Genomic DNA, 24978 nt, shown 5'->3' with positions numbered 1-24978 from the left:
TGTACCATACCTTGCGAGAGGCCAGGAATTCCATTCCCCGTGCAACCTGGAAGCTGAAGGAGATGAGGTCCCCCAAGAACAAGGGAGAAACAGGGGCGCCTGAAGACACAAGTGGCAAACCTAAAGTTATCTGATCTAACATTTCCTAAGAGGGAGATTATACAACAACACTATTGAGCAGTGTGTGGATATCTAAAATGAGGCACATTTTGTGTTCATGTTATACCTCACCTTGGTCAGGGTCTTTCTTGTCACCCTTATCCTCGAACCCTGAGCTGATGCTACTGTGGCTGTTGGACACGTTGCTCACCCTGCCCTTCCCTTGATCCTCCCTTCCAACCAACTGAAAGAGACATGATAATAATACACTTTAACTGGGATATTTCACTTTCAAACATGTTTGGTGTATTCCTGACCCCCGAAAAATTATAAAAATAAATGGAAAGTGTAATTGAAAAGAAGGGCCATATTAGTCACCAGAACCAAAGACGGTGGTTAAAATGGAGTTTGAAGTTATGGGTCGATCTATTAAGTGTAAAAGTGTAAAATCAGGCATTACGATGCCATCAAGGCCTGCCAAAATACATGTGTAGACAAAAAAACTTTAGTCGACTAAAATCTTGATATGATGATGATATCAACTAAAACTAGACAAAAACCAAAACTTTTCAGATGACTAAAATATGACTAAAACTATACACATTTTTATTCGAAAGAATAAATCAAAATTTGCTGTCAAAATGAACAGTGAGTTGAACCCAAGGTCACAAACTATCCATGCTGACCTGCTGAGACTATCATTTCTGAGTTTCATGACAGTAAACAACATGCGAAAAATAGGAAATGGGCCTCTTGATTCCGGGCAGATAATATCTTGGTACCTCAAACAGAGCGCAGAAGTGAAGCTGTGAGATCACACCTTTTAATGAGAAGAAGCTAGATGTGAGATATGTAGTAATGCCCTCTACAGTTGATAAAAATACTCTGCACGCAAGGCCTGGATTAGTGGTTAAGAACGTACGGTATGCGTGTCTGTGTACATGTGAAGTGTGTGCATGCGTGCGTACGCGCGGGCTGTGTGTGTGTGTGTGTGTGTGTGTGTGTGTGTGTGTGTGTGTGTGTGTGTGTGTGTGTGTGTGTGTGTGTGTGCGTGCGTGCGTGCGTGTGTGTGTGTATGTGAAACATTCTCACTATCTGTCAGTATTTGACTGGGCATGTGGCAACATTTAAACTTGCTGAACTCACCCTGTCGTGCATAAAGACCTCTCTCTTGCTCTTCAAATAGGTGGAGAGATTTCCATATTGACAGTACTCCACTATGACCATCAGCGGTCCTACACACACACACACACACACACACACACACACACACACACACACACACACACACACACACACACACACACACACACACACACACACACACACACACACAGGGGAGAATCATGCCTAGTTTAGTTTAGTTTTAAAGTATTTGTTGGAAACAAGTACAGTCTCAAATTTGACTTTTAAGAAGCACATCAAGAAGGTGTCTAACACAATTAAATTCAATCTGCAAACTTTTAAACTAATCAGGCCATTCTTAACAACTGCTAAAACATATCTCTTGTTTGCTGGTGCCTCAGTCCTCAAACCAAAAGAACAGCTTTTTAAGAGAACCATAAAGGTACTTAAAGGGGAAGACCACCCATTTTCAATATTGAACCATGTCATTAATATACCTTAGAGGAGTTGTGTGGAAATAGAAAAAAAGTTCCCCCCCTTCTGTGTTGCCTAGAACTGGAGGAATGATTTTGGGGTTTGTATTGTAAAGTACAACTTGATGACATCACACCGTGGGGGGGGGACTTTCTTTCTATTTCCACACAACCCCTCTAAGGTATATTAATGACATAATTCAATATTGAAAATGGGTGGTCTTCCCCTTTAAGTAACCATACTCGTACCACCACTGTAGCATACCGGGGGAAAAAATAATATATAGGCTATATATATATATATATATATATATATATATATATATATATATATATATATATATATTTTTTTTTAACGTTTTATTTATATACAAATGTATACACTTGCACACACACGCGCACACACACACACACACACACACACACACGCACGCACGCATGCACGCACACGCACACACACACACACACACACACACACACACACACACACACACACACACACACACCTCCAGGCTTGGTGCAGGCTCCCAGCAAGTTTACAACATTCACGTGGTGTCCGATGTGATTGAGGATCTTCAGCTCAGTCATCAGAGCCTTCTGCTCGCTGGGTGTGGCGCCCTCTGGTGGATACAACGCAACAACACAACCACTGACTGAGACTCAATGAAGTGATGAATGGGGAAATATGTCTTCATCATGGAGCAAGATGCATGTTTCTGACATTATGTAAATACAAGAGAATTCAATGCAACAAAAAAAAGTACTTTATCTTAATGGAAGGTCTAGCAATGCATATAAGCGCCTGTCAATGCTGTACCTTTGAGCATCTTAACAGCCACGGTCCTGCAGCTTGTGGAGTTGTCTATGCCAAAGGCTGATGCCTGCATGACCTTCCCAAAGGCGCCACGACCTAAAGGCTTCTCTGAAGTGAAAGGGGGAGAGAATAAATGAGAATAAACTGCAACTATGTCGGACAGAGTGAGAGAGAGAGAGAGAGAGAGAGAGAGAGAGAGAGAGAGAGAGAGAGAGAGTGAGCAGAAGGGGGTTGGGTTTGCAATTAAAATATTTAGAGAAAGAGATGTGCGTGTTTGGTTTAAGCAGCTTCATTAACTGCAGTCAATTATAGATATTATGAGATGATTAGAAAGGACATCACACAGCTTATCTGCGCAATCATAAGTGATTTTCAGCTGTCGGCGGGTTTCAGTGGAGTGCATCCAGTCACTCAGATCCCACCCAGGACAGTGAGAGCTGATTAGTAACAGTAAACATAGTTCACACACCCCTGGCAGGGTTGATTAGCTCACCACAGACCAGACACGCAGACACAAACTCTGATTAATGAAATGAGAGGCACTCCCAATAATATATGATAAGACCTATGAGAAAGTAACCTCATCTGTTTGGAGATCTTAAATAAATTCTCTCTCCCCTCTCAGACACATTTTTCAGATCTGTATCTCTTTCCCTCGTTCATTCCCAGGGGCGTCACAAGGGGGGGGGGGGGGGGGGGGAGTGGGACTGAGTTACTAGGAATGTAGGTGGAGGGGCCTTAATTATTTTATACTCTAGCTATTGAAAAATAGCAGATATACAAGCTCACAGCGCGGCACTCAGCTTGTAGACCTGCTATTTATTTTAAAGTAACTCAAATTTTGCTTCAGGGGGGTCCCTGGAACTAAATATTTTGAGATACAAATACAAATCATTTTGGGGGTCCTTCACATGAAAAAGTTTGAGCACCAATGACATAGAAACATGTAGAAGCTAGAAGCAGTGAGCAAATCCTTTTTTTTTTGGGGGGGGGGGGGGGGGGGGGACCTAAGACTTTTCACGATTAAAAAAAAAATGCAGATCTACAAGCTTGCAGCCGCGCTGTGAGATTGTATATGTGCTATTTTTCAATAGTTAAAGCACAAAATAATGCGTAATAATGCGTTCCCAGTCCAAATGGGTTAAACCCCCTCCCCCTATGAAGAACATTCATGGGGGGCCCGCAGTGAATCCTTGTACCCAGGGCCCAGAATTTGGTGCGACACCCCTGTTCATTCCTCTCAGTTTGCACAGTCATCAAGCTCTGAATCCCAGAGCTGGACCACCAGTGGTTAACAGTGGAATAACATCCGTTTCAGCTGAACTCTCATTGGCCGTTCACCATGAAGTATACCTAGCTTGAGCCGCTCCCTGGGGAACTCCCATTGGCTGGGGTCGTACTGAAGCCTATCACACTGCTCCTCCGCTGGCCCCTCCCCCGTGTCCAGGATGATTGACAGGTATCCCGGCTTGGAGCTGGAGCGTTTGGGCTGGGAGGAAGAGAGAGAAACAGGAAACATGTAGGAGAAATGTTTAAGATATTTTTGGGGCCTTTATTGATAGTACAGTAGCAGGTAGACAGGAAACAGGGGAGAGACGGAGAGTGACATGCAGCAGGACTCGAACCCGCGACACGCTGTCAGGAATCAGATGTGGTAATGGTATGTGCCTGGACCGCTGTGAGATGAGAGTTTACAATATTTTAGGCACCTCAACACTTAGCCTTTCGGAACAACGTTTATTTATTGGCTACCAAAACTTAATTTTGTCCAGCAAGATCTTTGTCAGGTAACACAAAAACGAGACAAAACAAAGTTAATAGCCTACAGATAGTAGCTACACGAGGATGTTCGAAAAGCTCATGTTCGACGGCTTTATGGCGCAAAACTGTTCATGTATCTTCATGATGAGGAAACGACTAAAAAACAGTTGAATTCCGCATTGACAAATATTCACAATTGGGAATTACACAATGGTTTCCGTGGGTTTCACAAGCCCAAGATTAATACTCAGCACATTAGGGTTAGAATAACAAAATGTTTTCCTGTTCGCATTTATCCAAAATAAGAGAAAGTTCACACTACTCCATTCAAAGCATACCAAAGGCTGCTCAATATAGTTTCTTCTCATTAATAAAGCAGTCAACACCCAGTCTTCAGTTCCGTCACTATACTTACTCACTTTCAATATGGCATGTTTATGTTTTGAACATGCCATTTGTTCTTCATGTTTTAATTTCCCAAAAATTATAAATATTTTTGCGACATGTTGTGTCCTTGTAGATGGGGCGGCTGTAGCTCAGTAGGTAGAGCAGGTTGGCCAATGATCCGTCGGAGGTTCAAATCCCGGCTACTCCTGTCTACATGTCGAAGTGTCCTTGGGCAAGACACTGAACCCCGAGTTGCTCCCGGTGAGCTGGTTGGTGCCTTGCATGGTTTCCACTGCCACCGGTGTATGAATGTGCGTGTGAATGGGTGAATGTAATGCACAATGTAAAGCGATTTGGATAAAAGCGCTATATAAATGCACCATTTACCGTCGTATGACAAAGTAATAGGGCTGAAGTGGTTAACAGTGAAGTGTGCACTATAACATCCTATGGATTGTACAGTGTGTGTGGTAGCTACACAGTATACTTCATCTCCTCACCTGCTTCAGTTTGTGTATGAAGAGAGTGAGCAGCAGCCAGAATATTGTAGCCACCACGCAGGTACAGGTGAGGGTGGGGATCTCCAGGGGGGACCTCTCTGAGGAGCCTACAGGAACACATGGCCACACAACATGAAAAATGAAAAACCTCCTTTCCTTCTCCCACATGTTGTCGAAACCAATAAATCATTAACACCCATATGGCACCCATTCATCTGGAGCTGGACCCCTCTTGTTTTTTTGGGTGAATTGTAGAAATAGATTATAATAGACACACAACACAGACACTCTTCTCTCCAGGGCCAGGCTGCGAAGGGACCGCTGCTGCACAGGGGTCCAAGGACCAGGTGGCTTTCTTCTATGGGATCTGGATGCTTGTGCTTGTGTGTGTGTGTGTGTGTGTGTGTGTGTGTGTGTGTGTGTGTGTCATTGTGTACTGTATAACCAGATTACGGCATGTAAAATTAGGTTTATTGTGTTAAGTAGTGAATGAACAATGAGGATTTACTTTCTATATTTGGCATCATGCTCTGATAGTGCTAACAGCATTTAACACACTGTATAGCTCACAATAAAGACCCTATAGATCTTAAAACAATACCACATAAGAAAGACTGAGACCTACTGACGAGTAGTTTAAGAAACACAGGATTAGATTGATTGACTCAATATCTATTTCCAGAACATGGAACAATGGACAGGCAGCCATCAGTATACCCATATATGGAAGAGCCCCTTCCATAGGGGTCCAGGTTAAACACAGCCAATGGAAGGCGATCACAGTTCAAAACTCTATCGGACAGGAAGTGCTTACTGTTGACCCATATATAGGCAGAGCTCTCCACAGATCCCCTCTCATTGGTGGCTTGGCATGTGTAGAGACCCTCGTCCTCTGCTGTGATTCGATCAATGTGGAGGGCCCCACCCTCTGGCGCTACCACAATGCCTGGTGGTGAGAAATTACAATTTAGGCATTTAGCAGACGCTCTTAATCCAGAGCGATATACAATAAGCAAGGTAATACATCAATAAATGATAAATGGTGCATTTATATAGCGCCTTTATCCAAGGCGCTTTACAGAGATTGTGCATTACATTCACCCACCGATGGCAGAAGAAACCATACAAGGCAACCAACCTGCTCACCGGGAGCAACTAGGGATTTCAGAGTCTTGCTCAAGGACTCTTCAACACTAACTCTGGGTGAGCCCGGGATCGAACTGGAAACCCTTCGGGAACCCTCTGTGTTCTAATGACGGTTTCTCTACCCCTGAGCCACTGCTGCTCAATACATCAAACGCATAGAAATACTTATCAAACATAGGTAGACCAAGCACCTTTATAAAAATCACACCCGTGTGAACTGAGCGGTGGTTTACCCCCCCCCCCCCCTGTGTGTGTGTGTGTGTGTGTGTGCGTGCGTGTGTGTGTGTGTGTGCCTGGTCTGGCCTGGCCTGAACAACAGCGCCCCTCCCTTAACATGTGTGGTCATAAAAGGAACTGCAGGCCTGCAGGCTACATACAGACACACACACACGCACACACGCACACACACACGCATACACACACGGCCACGTATAGGAGACGGTGTAACCACCGCTCAAAAACAAAAAACATAAAAAATGCTATCTAAATGACATGTATGGTCATTGAGGGTAGGCAAGTGCTATGGGAAGTGCTATGGGCTAAGGTGGAGTCTGAAGAGGTGAGTCTTCAAACCGCGGTGGAAGCTAGGGAGTGAGTCTGCAGTCCTAGGTGTTTATTCCACAGTTCGGGGGCCAGGAGGGCCAAGAGAAATGGCGGAAATTGGACAAACACTCTCGTGAGTGATTGATGTTGATGTTGAGCCAACATCAACATGTTCCTTGTTGATGTTGGCTCGCCCATGTGTTCTCACCTGATCCCTGGGACAGCGGGCGTTGGTTTTTGTACCAGGTGATGGTTGGCAGAGGGATGCCATGGGCGGCACAGCTGAGGGTGACTGAGCTGCTTACATTCACACTGGAGTCTGTCAGGTTTCGCAGCAGCTCCGGAGGCTCTAGAACTGCAGGCAGAGGCAAGGAGACAAACATATCGTCACTGTCGTTCAGAAACCTCGTATCTCCAAGTTTCAATTTGTATGTTTTTTCGCGAAGTAAAGCCCTGCTTCATCAGGCAAGGCGGTCGCACAATAGTAGTGAAAACAGCAGATCTACAAGCACACAACGCCTCACGGTGCGAGGCTTGTGTGCTTGTAGATCGGCTGTTTTCACTAGTCGTTGTTTCACCGACAACGACGATAGCACTCGCATGTTTTGTATGAGACAGAGGAGAGAGACTCAACACAAAGTGTACATGCGTTGAGCAGAAAGAATATAACTGCTCACAAATGTGGCTGTGTGAAATATAAAGTGTTATTACCTCACCAACTACACACAAGCATATTTGTCCTAATACAAAAGTGTTTCTATGAATAGACTAAAATACATTGTTCTCCTTTGGGTAGTTTCTCCGTGAATTGAGATCAGAGCTACCCCCCCTCTCTCTCTCTTTGGAACTGTGCCATTCTGGTACAATAAAACATGCTGCTAGTAACACATATCTGTGTGAGAGTGGCCTTGGTTTCAACTTGTGAGTCAGCTGACATTTGGATACTCTCGGGTCTCTTAGTCACCTCAAAATACCCCGTAACACAAACCCATTTCCTAAGAACCTCGACAATGCGGTATTTCATCATCCCGACTGGTATTAGCTTGTGAATGGACACAATGAGACACAGAACATTTCCCAATTTCGCACAACCACAGGCTATAATTAGACAAAAATGGCCCCCGGCCCCTCTGACTCATGCTCCTTTAATACTACGAACGTCTCTCCCCAATTTTGTCACCTTTCCCTCCCCCTCCCCCATCTCTCCATTCTGTCTTTTTTTCCCAACTTCGTCTCTTTCTGCATCCCCATTCAGGTAATGTCCCTGCAGGGGCTCCCTGGGGAGGAAGTGAATGTATTGGGCTCTGATTGTATGCAGAACAGCAGTAAAAGACATGAAGAAAAGTCACTTAAAGCAAGGGGACTGATTGTTGTTTTCCACTATCTTCCTCCCCGGACAACAATTGATGATTGTCCGCGGGGCTGGGGCCTGACAGTGTCTGATTGGCTGATTGTTCCGCTGGCCCTGCGTATGGGGCCTGTAAATGTGGCATTGTGGGAAGTACCATTGTGTGCTCTTCCTCCAGAGCAGAGCTCATTCCCACGTGAAAGAAAGGTGCTGAGCTTGAGCGCGATCGAGAGCAAAGGCTGGGTGGGGCTCCAGGAAGCCCCAGGAACCCAATTCCCAAGCTCTTATTTATTTATTTTTAATTTAATTTATTTTAAATTGTTGGCCTATAATCGCGCCGTAAACTTGGCACACCGGGCTTATGGTTGTTCAAATGTATTGATTTGGAAATGCAGTTAATCTGTTTAGTCACCAACAGATGGGTTAACCCTAACCCTAACCCTAACCCTAACCGTTCAGGAGAAATCTCCTGAAATAGGTAGGTGTATGTGTTTGTGGATACATGTGCACCAGTAGTGTGTAAACAGTAATACTGACTAATAACGACACTGAGCGTCGCCACCCATTTCATGATGACGAGGTGAAGAAGGAAGCCCTAGATCAGTGGTTATCAAACATTTTCATGTCAAGGACCCCCTATTAATTAGGGGGGCCTTAATTATTAATTTGGGGCCCCTAATTAAGATGCATTTGGCCGAGGACCCCCATCAGAAAATAGTGTGTGCCAGAGACCCCCATACAAGATTTGAGTTTAATGTTTCAAGAGTTGAAAATAGCAGATCTACAAGCGCAGGACTTATTGCAATGCGACGCGTTGTGAGATTGTTTTCAAATAGTCGACCAAATCAAGTAATTAAACTGGTTTTGATGCTACAGTGTATATTAACTAATATTATGTAATTATTTCCCCTGGACGCCACATTGAGAACCACTGGCCTATACAGTAGATCAGGGGTCTTCAACAGGGGGTCCGGGACCCCTAGGGGGTCCTCAGAGTAGAGGAGTAGAGGTAAAAAAGAGTAGACAAAGTACAGAGTGAATGGTTAAGTTTACAAAGTATCGACAATTTAAGATTTTAAGTGGTTATTAGTTATGTGTCGTTCATGAGTGATTCGTTCATAAGATTCGAATCATTAGCATGACTCGTGAACGATTTGTTCAAATCCCTGAAATGGGTCGTTCACACTTTCGTTCACACCCCCGCCCCTCCACCTAAAAGCCCCGGCCGGCCGGCAGACAGGACGCGACGGCGGGCTGTACTCGCGACGTAATAAAAACGCTCCCGCGATTGTGTTTTTCACGGGACGATCGCGCTATGAACGAATCATTTGAACGAATCTTCTGAACGGATCATTACCGTGAACATGAACGAAATGATCCGTTCACTGAAATGAACGGGATTGCCCATCACTAGTGGTTATGTGTCAAACAAGTCTATGAATCTTTCAATGAAATCGATGAGAATCTCCATCACACATTTATACAATATGTAGAGGGGGTCCCTGCGTCATCTCTCTCTCTGCTAAGGGGTCCTTGGCCTGAACACGTTGAAGACCCCTGCAGTACATCATATGACAGACAATAATAAAATGTGCAAATTAATTTGCGGGCTGACCTTTGACCAGCACCTGTGTGTCCAGGTGCGTCTGCTGTCCTGAGAGCAGGTGTCGGGCGCAGCAGCGGTACGTTCCAGAATCGCCGGCTGTCAGGTTGCCAAGCGACAGCGACAGAGAGTAGGAGAATTGCCCGGCGGTGAGCTGACCGCTCGGCGAGGGGCTCCCAGGCCATGCGTCATGCTCTTTATGCCTCATCCGTTGCCATGACAGCGATGTATACAGGTACTTATTGGCCATGCAGGTGAGCACGCAGTCTCCGCCCTCTCTTGGCTCCGGCCCTTGGCTCACACTGAAGCCCCCGGGGATGTCTAATAATGAGGCCAAAACAGAGGGAGGAAGAGAGAGAGAGAGAGAGAGAGAGAGAGAGAGAGAGAGAGAGAGGGAGAGAGGGAGAGAGAGTGTGAATGGGGGGAGGGGAGTAGGGAAGAAGAGAAGGAAAGGGAGGATAGATGGAGGGAAGCACAGAGGGAGCGTGGGATGGGGAGAGTGAGACAGAGGAAGGGAATGAAGGGATAGAGGGAAGGAGGTGGGGGTGGGATGAGAATAAGTATCCAGGATTGGAGCGATGGACTTTTCCAGAGTGCATCCAGCTATTTTACGCCCACTAGACTCCTGCTTTCAGCAGTAATCTCTCCCAGTTTCCCGCATTATGCCAAGAGCCTGGCGTCCACCTTATTAATGGTGAATTAAAGAAGCCGCCGTTTTCAACATTTGATGACAATGTTGAATGGCCATTGTAGGGTAAAAACGGAGCTCATGGAATACAGTGAACAGGCTTTTTATTTACTTTAGCCATTTGAAACTTCCCGTGGAAACGGCTTGAGGGTTTCCTGATGGCAGATAGTGTTTATCTTTCTCGAACACCCCCAGGCCTCCCGAAATAAAGAGGGGCCGTCAGTCCAAGGAAGTGCACCGCATGGGGAAGTGCAATGATAAGACTTGCAGGTTCCTGTTTCGACCTAGCTCACACACTCTTGCAGTTTGTGCACACATGTACTGTACACCTACGTACACACTGACTCAGGCGTGCTCACGAACACACACACACACACACACGCACGCACGCACGCACGCACGCACGCGCGCACACACCTGTGCACAGGTGCACATACGGTATACACACTTTTACATATAAATATACTTTTAAATATGTATAGTAACTTTTTTCCTAAGCATCTGCATATTGAGCACCAAACAAAATGCATACTGTAAATGTAAACAAAAAAAATACATAATTGCTTCTTTGTATTTGAGGTCTTAAGAAATCCTCTTGCTCTATGGAACACCTCTGAACAAATTGGATTAGAACAAATGGACAAAAACAGCTGTTAGCTGAGATTAAACAGGAGAATATTTCATTATTAAATTAACGCTGTAGGTTTATTTAATGTAATTATGTGAACTTTTCCTTGCTGTAATGCTCTAGTGGCTACGGCTATGCTATCGTGCTGGAGTACAAGATATCTTCAGCCCAATATGGCCAAGCCCTGATGTCTGGTTCATGTCCACAGCAGCGCTACAATCAGGCAACCACCTATCCCATGCCCTGACCTGCCCATTCGCTCTAACCGACCTTGACTGCTCTCTATCCTGGCTTCCCAGGGGAGTAATGACCTCTCCCCGGTCAGGTAAGGACATCTGAGTCACTCTATCAAACTATGTTCTGCTGTGATCTGAAACGTTTCTCTCTTCCAGACACTGTGCACACCCGCCTTTCCACACCCAAAATCACACTTCCTTCTCTTTCAAATCTCCTCAACTTGTTCTTTCCCTAGTATGTTCATTTCATATGAACATAGAGGATGAGAAATCTGGTAGCAATGTTTTGACAAAGATTCTCACAATTTCTCAGCTCAGAATACATATTTGAAAAAAGAAGAAGATTTTAACGGTTTTATTTGTATTATTACTTTACCAAACACATTAATAATGGTGAATTTGCAAGATATAGTTTGCAAGATATAGTTTGACTTTGAGTCAAGGTTTTGAGTTTCTTCCTACCCGGGCCCCTTATTATATAATATATACTAGAAATCAATATATTTATAGAACAATAGTTGTAATTAAATGCAACAAATTGTTCTCAGGAATCTATATCCAGAATCCTATCCTAGAATTAATTGCCTTTGAATAGACCAAATCAATGTTAAGATGTTCCCAATATTTGAACCTATAGGTTCAAACTCATGGAGGAGAAACTGATATGGTGATCAACTGATGATCGTGGGATCATGTAAAATGTCTCCAGAGTTCATACTGAAAGGTTTTCCACTCAAATATTAGTAGCAGAAGAGAGATGAAAGGCTCCTTCACACTGTGGTTGGAAATCAAGTGTTTTGGCTCAGTGTTAGAGATGTTCTCTAGATGTTCCCAATATCAAAGGATCAACCCTACCAAGGTCATCAGTTCACTAACCCAATCCCCCTTACGGGAGAGATTGAAAAACTTTCTGTGTGCCGAGGGGTCTTAAGTCTTAGTCAAACATTAGTCAAAATCATGTTATGCATAATTCATACAGAAAACACAATAACACAGGGATCGCATCAAATTAATGTAAGTTGGGGAAACAAGGGAAAGGGAAAACAAAACTGCCTTTACTCAGTGGGAGAGAGTGGGTGATGATTCCAGGACCATGGACAGTTCCTAAGCACTCAAACAAAATAACACCACAGTTCAACCTGATCCTGACAACAACAAAAACAAATCCAATATATATATTTATCCACCTGTTTCCGCGAGAATTGACTGTAGAATTATGTGTGGAACACATCCGGAGAACAGCAGACATGCAAGCTCACGTCGCGTCGCAGATGCAACCGTTGGGAGCTTGTAGATCGCTCTCGGCTGCGATGCCGGAAGTGCCGCTCACCTTCTGCGCAATGCACGATGGGACGTTGGAAACTTGTGGATACTACAACTACTACTACTACTACTACCAGTAAGACGCCCTAAGGTCGAAAAGTGACCTCGCCCTAAAGGGCGAGCCCTGCGCCGTTTAAACTTGGTGGGCCTATTCATGGCTGCCAGTTCCCACCTGATGCTGTGTGGAAGTTCAGACCACTTCAGACCGTACAGAATAACCACTAGCTTACATAAAGTCTTCAGACCGTACAGAATAACCACTAGCTTACATAAAGTCTTCAGACCGTACAGAATAACCACTAGCTTACATAAAGTCTTCAGACTGGGACTCAAGTCTAAAGCAAGGTTTTAACCGCACCGAATCGGCCATGAATCGGCGGCGGAAAGCGTCTGCTGCCAACCGGGAGCCATCGGCAACTTGTCGGCAAGAGGCGCTTGCCGTCGATAGGGCTGTCGGAACCCGTCGATCGAAAACCGAACCTGCTCAGTCTTTTGCAATCGGTCGGTAGGATTGAGGCGACTTGATACTCCTGTATAATGGACATTAGTTTGCTGCAGCTGCAGAAACAAAGCCTAAATAAGCCAGAGACATTTTCTCGTGGCACATTTTAACTAAATACCATATTCTCAATCTCAACTCTCAATTCCTATACAAATCAACTCAAAAGCAACGCTAGTAATAGTGCTGTGTGTTGTTTTGGTGAGAGGAGAAAAAACACTGCACAGAAAGAATCTCTGCATCTACCCTCCGGTTGCCAGATTCTGTGAGTGAAACAAGCGACCAGGTCTATGGAAACAAGCCCAAAAGAAGCGACCAGTTTCACCTATTGAGCTCTATTACATTAGCTATTCTAAAAGAATGTTGAAAGCAAGGCCAAATAAGCAACTACACTTCAGAAACAAGCCCAAACGAAAAAAAAATCCTTGCGGGGATTCTGTGTGTGTGATACACAATACACATTACCTGTGACATAGAAGCGGATGTACAGTTCATCCATGCCTGCAGAATTGGAGGCTATGCAGCGATACACTCCAGACACAAAGGCCTCTCCAACAGTCAGGACCCCCACGGTCTGTGGAAAGCACACGCAAACATCCACTATGAATAACACCACACTTATAGCACACTCTGCAAAACAGGCACGCACGCACGCACGCACGCACGCACGCACGCACGCACGCACGCACGCACGCACGCACGCACGCACACACACACACACACACACACACACACACACACACACTCATTACCTCTGCCACTGATAGCTGGGCTCATATTTTCCATGGGCCCATTGAGTAGACAATGGGGATCTCTGCGCCAAAGCTCCTGCCTACTTCCAGCCCGGAGGGCAACTCCGCACACAATTTCTCAATTAGTAGTGTGTGTGTGTGTGTGTGTGTGTGCGTGCGTGCGTGCGTGCGTGCGTGCGTGCGTGCGTGCGTGCGTGCGTGCGTGCGTGCGTGTGTGTGCTGTGTGTGTGTGTAGTGAAAGCAGGATACATGCAGTAATAATAAAGTGTGGAGATTTGTATTAGGTCGCATTTCTTATATTTTTGAGTGGTGTTAACCGCTCCTGGCTTTCAATGTTAAATCTACAACACATCCTGTTTTTAGCAGCTACCCTTGCTGTGCTGACTATGACATTGTTCAGTGCATTTATGGCAAAATGACTTAAATATGTGACCCAGTCACAGTACAGTAAGTATAGATGGTCATCCCATAGCACTTTACATCAAGCCACAAAGGAAACTTCCCCTATGGGTGGAAGTCAATGGCTCTGCATTGTTTTGAGGCCCCTCATTGTGTGATTCATATTTGGGGTTGATCATCAAACACTGCTGTTTATGATTTGTGGCATTTCTTGCAAAACAGGCCCTTACCACGGAATCTAGAAGAGATAAATCTACTTATACATCTTGATCACATTACTGAAGACATATTACCAATAGCTAAATCTACTAAACCTTTGATTGTACAACATATAAACAGACACTTGTTTTAAATGCTTACAGTCACTAGGTGTGCTAAGTGCTAAAATAGACCTAACTGTCCTCCATCCTGATGAAAACACATACAGTAGATCAGCAATTTTAGCTATTTTGAAATTGGATTTAAGTGACGGTCTCGGGTTTGGGTTTTTGAAGATATGATCACCCTAAAGAATAGGCTATAACTCCTAGTACCCACGACATTGTCATGTGTGTGTGTGTGTGTGTGTGCGTGCGTGCGTGCGTGCGTGCGTGCGTGCGTGCGTGCGTGCGTGTGTGTGAGACAGTTAAATGATCGATAATTTAGGACAGCGCGTAACTGTTCCTCCCACCTTATTCCTCCCTTGAAGCACTTCCTGACGGTGGGAGACACTCAGGACGTGGTTGTGTGTGGACGTGCCGGGAACTCTCTCTCTCACAGGGCTCCAGAGCGAGGAGGACGCTGGACACACACACCTTAAAGGAAGACACAGACAGGGACCCTCAGCTGTGTTGACACAGTAGACTCCACTACACCACTGCCAGGTGTGTTTCTGCAATACAGACAGTTCAGTCCACAGCTGTGCGCCGCAGGAGGAAGACTGGGACACAGTTACCTTAATTGTTGTGACGTTCTCTTCATCTCACTTCCTCGCAGCGATCGCTATCCAAAATAAATCTTTATCATTATTATCCAGTGGTGGGCTCATAATAACCATTACCCATGCATTATGTTATGCGCGTCGGTTGGACACCTGGCAATAGTGAATCTTTGGAGCGCTACGTAATCCCTGATTGTTCGTGTCATGTTATTAGGGATGCAGATCGGTGTTATTGTCATCCTGTATCAGCTTCCTTCCATTCTTAACAAATCATCCCACCAGGGGTGTCCCACCTGGGACACACGAGGTGTCCCATTCAACACAATGACTCTCTCTCACAAGTTAGGAATCCATAGATTACACATGACAGGGCCTGCTATGGGAACTGGTGTGTGTTTGTTTGTTCTGTGAGAGGTCGCGCTGCCTGGGGGATATTCTACACCAGGGGTCTTCAACGTTTTCAGGCCAAGGAAGGACCCCTTAGTTGAGAAACAGATGAAGCAGGGACCCCCAGTCCCCCACAACCTTTGCATAGATTCCATATAGTTTCATTGTTTGACAGCACAATCATCAGTGTATTTTGGATTCATGTCAATTTGTGTTCTCAGATATTTAACCACTTGAACCATCCATACTTAATAAACTTGACCTTTCACTCTGTACTTAGTCTGCTCTTTCTCCCCTCTACACCAAACCTCTTTGCCAAAAATAGCAGACCTACAAGCTCACAACAAGCCCATAAATTTGGAGCAATCTGCAAAAGGACATGGCTATCAACTGATTACTTTAAAACTGTGACTGTGATTATTTTAATTTTTTTTAAACTTTTTTATCCCACAATTTTGTAACCCATTTTTCACCTGATGTCGATTATCTAATGTAATCCTGGGCGCTACACTCCCTCTGCCAACCTGGGGAGACAACGGACTGACCTCATGCTTCCTTCTATGCATGAGGAGTCCAAGTTGCTTGACCGGGGGGAGATTCCCTGGTTGGACATAGCGTGTGGAAGGAACACGTTATCCGCCCCTCCATCAAGCGCCCTGGCTGGCCAGGGGGAAGCAGTATAGAGACCAGGATTACCGCATGTTTTTTTGTGAGGGTACCTAGTACCTACCCTAGGAGACACGGGGAGAACATGCAAACAGCACACAGGAAGGCCCTTTTGCCAATCCCACCTAGGGGGTGGGCGCTGATGACGCGGAGGATAAAACACCCCCCCCAGCGCCCACAGCGTCCCCGGCAATAATCGAACCCAGGACCTTCTAGCTGTGAGGCGACAGCACTACTGACTGCACCACCGTGCCCCCCATTGATCGATCGATCGATTGATTTTTTTATATTCATTTTTATCAACCATTTAGAAGTTTGTTTATGCCTGTTTCATAAATTGTGTTACAATATATGTTTTGTATTTTGCTATGCTGTCTATATGTGATTTCACTGGTTACAGTAAATAAAGCAAACTCCCTCTGATTACAACTTTGTATGTGGACAGTACCATCCATATTAAAGAGGAATGATTGACTGTATCGTCTGTCTAGAGATATTCCCTAAGACAGCTGTATGGTATCTTTAATTTTTCCATCAAAGTGACATTTATAGTAGCCACTATCGCTCATTTATCACTCCAACTGGTTTCCTGAAAAAGTATTAGAACTGTCAAAATAGCTACAGTACATACGTCTGTCTGTTTTTCAGGTGTATTGCACTGGGGGAATTACATCAAATACATGATACGTACGTTTTTGATTCATCTGTGGTTCATACACCACAATTGCATGATTCATACACTAAATTTGATTCATACACCACAACTGCATGGGAGTAATCTGCCCAATTCCTATCAATAGAGGAATGAAACTCCCACATGAAGCCACACTGACTTGAAGCCAAATAGAACTTGGTGGAATCTTGGATTGTATTTACCTGGGCGTGGTTTAATATCATAAACCTGAGATTTTGAGACCCTTCCTCCTCCAAGTGTCACTACATACAGAATGTGTTTTGATCAACATGTGCCCGATATCTCTCCTATGGTACCAACATCAATACAGCATGGAATTGTGGACAAAATCTCATCCAACGATAACAAAATATTCATATGTTTTGGGTCTGAGAGGCTAAATCTCATCAAATGGTGGTCCGTGGCTCAAATTGAGAATTAATAATGGACCTTGATATGGAAACATTTTGAAAACCATTGCTCTATGTTGATATCATGTCCATTTTAAATGTGTTTGGTTTTTCTCTCCCTGTATGCTCCCTCTCTGCTTGCCTGCGCTCCTTTACCTGTCACCCATCATGTCTCTCGCGTGGCCATCAGGCACCCTGCCTGCCTGTCTAGTGTTTCTGTCTGTCCTCAGACTGTGATGTTACCCCTCCCTGACGTGGACACCTCCCCCTCCCATCCTCCTCTGCCCTGTCTCTCTGATTGCTCTTCCTCTTGGCAGAGATTAGCGTGTGGCTGTGTCCTGTAGGAGCGGCGCACCCTGCCTGTGCATGACACCGAGGGCCCTGGCACTCGCACAGGCACGTACCGTGGAGCGACATACAGCAGAACATGCTCCCATGCACACACACTGGCACACACAACCACACGCACACACCCTGACCAGTTAATGCTCCCACGCTGCCCAGGAAAAGCTCTTTCTCGCACACGCACGCACTTAAGCTGGTTGCACACTGCACTGCGTGTTTTCCTTGCGTTTTGGAAATCCGAAATCCAGAGGCCAGGGAGAGAGAGAGAGAGCAAGGGAAAAAAATCAACCCTGGTCCGAAAATAAATACGAAACGGGCGGCAGTGTGCAAACTTGATTAACATAAGGTCAGGTTGATTTTTTTATTTGCACGCTCCGAAATTCACTCCGATATTCAGCCCGAAAAACGCTGTTATACTGTTTTCTTTTTGTATAACAAAATATAAAGTTATAAGAAGCGTGCCGTTGTTGCGTGACGACAATAGCAGATCCGCAAGCTTACAACGTGTCGACCCACTGACAAGATTGTAGATCAGCTATTTTCAGCACAATACTTGGGCACAACTAAATAAATCAGACTTAACACAGTCAGAGAGAGAGAGAGCGAGAGAGAGAGACAGACATACGGGTATTCATGTGGTTAGTATAGCATGTGGACATGAACAAAGTTAGAAAGCAGAGCAGAACACGTAACGTCTTCACAGTCATACAAGGCTCACATTCACACGTTCAGTCATACAGTGTGTGACTGGTGACAGGGTGAGCGGCCGCCTGTTTGATGTGATGCAGAGTAACTGTGAATGACTGAGCATCCTGACACATGTTTCAGTGGGGATCATCTCCTGCTCATGTCTTCCTGTCCTGCCCCCGTCGCCTAAAATACACCTAAGCACTGTCCCTGTCGGTTCCCGTCCCAAACCCCCAAATAAACATACGCACGCCAACGTAAGACAAATTTAATGTACAAACACCCAAAGATTGTATAACACATAGATAACAAAATACATCTTCATTTTCATACACATCAATTATTGTCATTTATCATATGTAAGTTAGTCTTATAAAATTATTAAATATTAGATTCATATATTACTCATGGATCATCTGTATACAAGGGTTCAATCACATTGGGAAAGACCCGTAGAATGGGACACTTCGCGCAAACACACACACACAAGCTTGCACACACGTGTACGCACACCGCACACGCACGCACGCACGCACGCACGCAAGCACGCACGCACGCGCGCGCGCACGCGCACACACACACACACACACACACACACACACACACACACACACACACACACACACACACACACACACACGCACTTATATTCTTATGCATGCATACTCATGCTCACATAATATACTCACTTGTACTAATTACACACATGGCACTAAGATGGCTTTCTGTATCACATATGCACAGTGTTGATCTGAGGGAATTTTCATTATGAAGGTGACAAAAAATGATTTGACACACAGACAGATATGACAAAGTGACACTGAATGACATTGAAGAACATACAATGATGCAGGGTAGTCAGTAGTCTCTGGTAAGGGGACAACTCCTACATGGTAGGTGTTTGTCCACCGTTGAAGTCTTTTTGTAGAGAACTCTAGGTATCCCATAGTGAACAAAACACAAAATGTCCTTTCTCCTGTCTGCCTGTCCAAAGTGTGCATGTCAGAACTACAACTCGTGGCTAAGATTGAGAACGGAACTCACAGCTTTTGTGGATGTCGTAATTAGGTCAGGGTGGCAGGGCTTTTTGGACAGGAACGGTTCATGCCCCCATTATAGTACCACTCTAGGACACAAATAAAGCAGCTCCAGAAATGTGGCTTGTGTGACGGATGGAATTGCACTTTCTTTTCTGGCTCAAAACGTCTGAGAAAAAAAGTTAGCGTAGAAGCTTAAAAATAAAAGACAAGCACAGGGTGGCCGTGTGGGCTGGGGGAGCTTATTACAAAGTTTGGACAAAGTGAGAAATAAATAAATAACAAAGATTAAAAAAATAATAATAAGCAGACATCCTTTATATCCTCAGTGCTGTGGCATTTGCTTTTACTCCTTTTCCTCGTTATTCCTTGTATTTCCATGCAACTTCTGGTCATCACCGCTCAGCAGTGGTCCGAGTCAATTTCCTACCCCAATGGGTGCCCAACACCAGTTTGGGGTCACAGGGTTGTCACATGGGGCTATAGTGGTGCCACTGAGAGTTCTGGCTTCCATGGAAACAGCATTGATGGGGTTTTGTGGAAGGGGTGGGTGGCTGGATGCTGAGGGGTGGTGGTGATAGGAGATGCATTGGGGTGAGGGGGGCTACTGATGAGGACAGGTGGAGCGTGGTGGGTTGCGGATGGAGGGCAGAGCGGGCGAGGGACGGGGATGAAAAGGTATGCGCAGGGATCAGCACGCAGTGTGTGGAGGCAGGGTGGGTGTTGGTCTGGGGGGGGGGGCGGGCGGGGGGGGTCTGAGAGGGTCTCAAGAATAGATCAAGCTCTTGAGGAAGCGGACTGTGCCACGTTTGAAGACGAAGGGACAATCACGCTGCTGGGAAGCGTCTCGTGTCGGGGAGGAAGCCAAACAACGAGAGGAAAAGCGCTCTGATTTTCGCACAGGAAGCCCAGTGCGCCTCCTGCCCGGGCCAGATAAGAGCACTGCGGTTCCCAGGGCCAGACAGAGGGGTGGACCCAGGACTTGGAGACCCTAGGCCCCCTTCAGCTTGGCCCGGCCTGGCCCGCCGTTCCTGGGCCTCCTCCGGCACGCTGTCAGGCTTGCGGTGCAGCCGAGCTGCAAAGAACAAGGGCCTGGGTGAGGATCCAGCTATAGTCACTCTCAATTACCAAAGTCTAACGTGACTACATTTCATACACTCATTGAACCAGAACCAGAACAGAGCTTTCCAGAGGACCCTCCATGATATCGGCTTAACGTAATCTGTAGGGGCTTCATATTGATCATAATCTTAAACATACATACAGTACTGGCCTTTGGGACAGAAAAACAGAGCCAAAGTAAACCGGCAACTACAACCCTCCGACTTTCCTAATTGCACAATGAATAACAGAGTTAAACTTTATGTGTGGCAGTAGACGTGGTGTAAATGAAGTTTTGAACACAAGCATTTCTACAAAGTTTGTGTTATTGAAGCGATTATAATAATGGGATTTTCAATTGAATAATTACTATTACAAGCCTCCCAGAACGACTCAATCACATTTGTTCCAAACGCCTGCTTGTGTGTGCGCGCGCGTGTAATTCAGTGTGTATGCGTGTGTGTTTGGCTAAACGTGTGTGTAACCCTAAATATATGGAGATTTATATATAGTGCGTGGGTCAAATATATGAAAAAAAAGCATCACAGGATGCCGTGTGCAATCAAAATAATAAGCAGACCTCTCACCCTGCGTCTTCCACGGGAAGTTCATTAAATCATAGCGTTTGATTTGGAAACTAACGAATGGAGACATGAGAGCACGGAACTGGCATCGATTGAAGTGTGTTTTTTTTTCTTCCCTTTCAAGTCTGAGATGTCAGTGGATGCAAACGCACACGCACACACTCACACACATGCAGACACACACAAACATATATACTTGACAAACATATAGGAAATGGCACATGGAGAGTAAGGGAACAAACATATGGGGAAAGAGTCACATAAAAGCACCTGCATGGACACAAACATGATGAAATGCATACACACAGGGGCGTCACAAGGGGTAGGAAAGTGGGACTGAGTTACTGGGGCCCAAGGTGGAGGGGCCCTAATAACGTTATCTATTGAAAAATAGCAGATATACAAGCTCACAGCGCGGCACCGAGTGCCGCGCTGCGAGCTTGTAGATCTGCTATTTTTGAAAAGTTGTGAAAATGTGTGAAAATCTTTGAATATATGTATTTTTTAAGCGAACATTTCTAACTCAAATTTTGCTTCTGGGGGTCCCTGGAACTAAATATTTTGAGATCGGGGTCCGTGGCCAAATACATATCATCTTGGGGGTCCTTGACATAGGTTTCTTGCACACATTTTCACGATTTTTCAAAAATAGCAGATCTACAAGCTCGCAGCGCGGCACTCGGTGCCGCGCTGTGAGCTTGTATATCTGCTATTTTTCAATAGTTAACATTCATGGGGGGCCCGCAGTGAATCCTTGTACTCAGGGCCCAGAATTTGGTGTGACGCCCCTGCATACACATGTAGACCCATTTACACATGCACACTCCCACACTTGAAAGGCCCCCAAAGGCATCTGTTCTGGTTGCAGAGGAAACCCTGTCTGGACCCACGCTGAAATAGACAAAACATGTCTCCATTTTCAAGCACGCGCACGCGCGCGCACACGCATGCACACACACACACATGCACATACTGTACACATAAGAAGATACATCATTGTTTTGTGGTGCATATCAGCCGGCTGAAACCAGCATGTAATATATGACCTAGTTGTTCGACTTAAATGGGTGACAATAATATTATTATTATACAAATGTATATAGTGCCAATTTAAAATGTTTAAAATGGAACAGTTTGACAGGAGGTACGGTATGGAACACAACGGAGTAAGCTCTTGCCTAACGTGATGAGAATAGTATTGTGAATCCTGATTGAGATCTGCTTTCAATGGTTTTTAATTTATTTAATACAATTTAGACACAATTTGGATATGAGATGCATGTGAATGCCGGGTGAAAAAGGGGAGCCTAATAAATGTGTGTTAGGGCTACGTACAGGCCTTTGGATGGACAGGGATGCCAGCGCCACTCGATCTTTGGATGGGGCACTCCACTAGATGTGCAGTGTAGCGCGTGCCTGCTCCCACTTGGTACAGTGCCTGGGTCCTGTACCGACACTGCCTTCTCCCCTATTTGTGGACTAACTGTAAGGCCACACACACACACACACACACACACACACACACACACACACACACACACACACACACACACACACACACACACACACACACACACACACACACACACACACACACACACACACACACACACACACACACACCACTTACAGTAAGCCCTACAGTATATACTTTGCCACAAAATGAATAGGTAGAATAGCCGATCTACAAGCTCAAAATGTAACACTCATAATATACATGAGCTATTTTAGCCAGCCAGGAAAATATTTGAAGATTCTTTCTTATGACATGCCCAAAATATGAATGCTAGGTTGAAAGTTAATTGTGTACTTGTGTACTGTATCAAAGAATAAAGGAATAATAATGCTTGAAGAAGCTGCCTGAACGAATAATACTGGTTTATTATACTATGCATCAGGGCTATTCAACTAAATTGTTCAGGGGGCCACATTGTCAGAAACCTTTTAGAATTCTCCCACTGAATAGTCCTGCTATACATGCATAAACTCCACTGGTTGCAAAGATTTTATTCAGGTGTGCAAAAGACTGGATTCCATTACTGTGTAACTTGCAGAGCTAAACATGTGCAGTGACAGAGGCCATCAAATGAATTCAACCCCATATTCTTACCATTGACCACAAGTGTAAGTGTGAGATTCTGGTAGAGCTCATATTTTTGGATTCGGACCAGGACAGTGTACTCCCCCGCATCCTCCTCTGCCACGTCCCGGATGACCAGGGAGCTGCCCTCCACACGGTACCGGGAACACTGATCTGCTGCCACCGTACCGTCCTTCAGCCTGGCAGGACAAAACACACACAGCCATGAGACTCAAGAGCAGGCGCCACGTGCACACATAGACATCAAAGGGGGCTTGAGGCTTGAGGTGAAAGAAATGCAAATGCCTCTTTTGCGCTGCGACGCGTTGTGAGCTTGGAGGTCTGCTATTTTTGATATTTCCACCAAATGTCCTTTTAAAAATGTCCCTGCCTCTCTAACATTCTCTGCACGTCCCTGCTCAGGGGAGAGATGGAGTGAGATGTCGATGCCGATAGTACTGTGGTTTAAGCTTTAAATTGTTAATGTAAGGTCTTATGACATCACATTTACATTTTATTTTATTTTTTTTGCTTTGGTTTCCTGACCTCAATTACACCAGAAAAATCTGACCTTTCAACATTCAGTGGTTTTTCTGTTATCTGTAGTTTTTTGAATAATTAGGCTCAGAAAGGTGAGTTAATTTGTATCATCACCCAGGGGAGGGTGTATCACCTTTGCTGTTACTTTACATTTGGTTGTTCAGTTCACCCTCTCCCCTACAACCACACCCTCCCCTGGATGATGATGCGTACGTCCAGAGGCAAATTCTAATTGATGTCATAAGACCTTTAATGTATGAGCATGTTTTTTTTATTGGCCTAAAATGTTGTGTATATATATACATTCATGAAACCACCTGCTGACCGCCTGTCAGCATTGAGCAATATTTTTATAGGGCGTATAAGTTTGGGCCCATCCACTTACTATACACTATACTATAAAGGACAAAATACACCCCAAAATATCTGCTTTAAGTAGCATGTGAGGGGTCAAACTAGTTTTTTTTTTATTATTCTGAATCCATTGCAAGTATTGGTTTTGCATGAAAAACATTCCCTGGGCTAAAAATGCCCCCCACAACATTGTGAAAAGTGATGACTCATCACTAAACCATAGGTTTCTGGGCTGTTTTTAGCCCAAGGAATGTTTTTCATACTACGCAGACTGCGTAAGGCCCCCGCCGACCAAAAAGGCCCCCACCGCCCCCTCCTCGGCAGAAAAGAACTTTATTTGCTTCCACGCATCGCCACACGCTGAAAGTGAAAGTGAATTTGGCACAGTGGCCACTGTGCAGGACTCTGCCACAGCGTGGGAACTAGGGGTGCTGCAGGTGTTCCAGCACCCCATGGGGAAGTTTTCATTTTTTTATTTAAATAAGAAAAGAACAAATCAAACATAGCAAAAATACGTTGCCTGTTGTTGTCGTTTTTTATTTATTCATTTATTGCGACCTACCCTGAAAAACCTTGTCACTTGAGTGACCTTCCTTCCTTCCGTAACCTTCCTTCTGTAACCTTCCTTCTGTACAGGGAGTGATGTCAGTGTGATGTCAGCGAGTTGTGACATCACTTCCTGTACGGGGCGGCTACACAAAAGACTAAAAAAAGAGAAGGATACACAAGACTAAGAAAGACAAAAAAAGAGAAGAATAAAAAAGAAAAAAAAGGAGGAGGAGGATAAAGATACCAAAAGGAGAGAGAAGAAAGGGTGGATGAGGTACAATGTGTCTCAGAAAAGAAAATGTAACAAGGAGGTGGCAACGGG

At 44.9% G+C, this 24978-nt stretch overlaps 1 protein-coding gene across 1 annotated transcript in view; it reads right to left on the bottom strand.

Moving 5' to 3' along the window:
- Positions 1-24978, bottom strand: part of flt1 (fms related receptor tyrosine kinase 1) — a gene marked incomplete at its 3' end in the record, with an annotated part of 57788 nt that overhangs the window by 12013 nt on the left and 20797 nt on the right. Inside the window, exons 9-22 of the mRNA XM_080751570.1 lie at positions 23244-23413; positions 22469-22616; positions 14995-15118; positions 13639-13747; positions 9812-10120; positions 7057-7203; positions 5974-6105; positions 5160-5266; positions 3865-4000; positions 2515-2619; positions 2204-2317; positions 1246-1334; positions 232-343; positions 11-99 (exon numbers count right to left, since the gene is read on the bottom strand). Coding sequence (XP_080607696.1) covers positions 11-99; positions 232-343; positions 1246-1334; positions 2204-2317; positions 2515-2619; positions 3865-4000; positions 5160-5266; positions 5974-6105; positions 7057-7203; positions 9812-10120; positions 13639-13747; positions 14995-15118; positions 22469-22616; positions 23244-23413 — 1891 coding nt within the window. The remainder of the gene's footprint in view (positions 1-10; positions 100-231; positions 344-1245; positions 1335-2203; positions 2318-2514; positions 2620-3864; positions 4001-5159; positions 5267-5973; positions 6106-7056; positions 7204-9811; positions 10121-13638; positions 13748-14994; positions 15119-22468; positions 22617-23243; positions 23414-24978) is intronic.

This window comes from Nannobrachium achirus, assembly GCF_963921795.1.
Source record: "Nannobrachium achirus genome assembly, chromosome: 21".
NCBI classification, from domain to species: domain Eukaryota; kingdom Metazoa; phylum Chordata; class Actinopteri; order Myctophiformes; family Myctophidae; genus Nannobrachium; species Nannobrachium achirus.
Note: the sequence above shows the minus strand (reverse complement) of the source record. Positions and strands in the feature narration are given on the sequence as shown.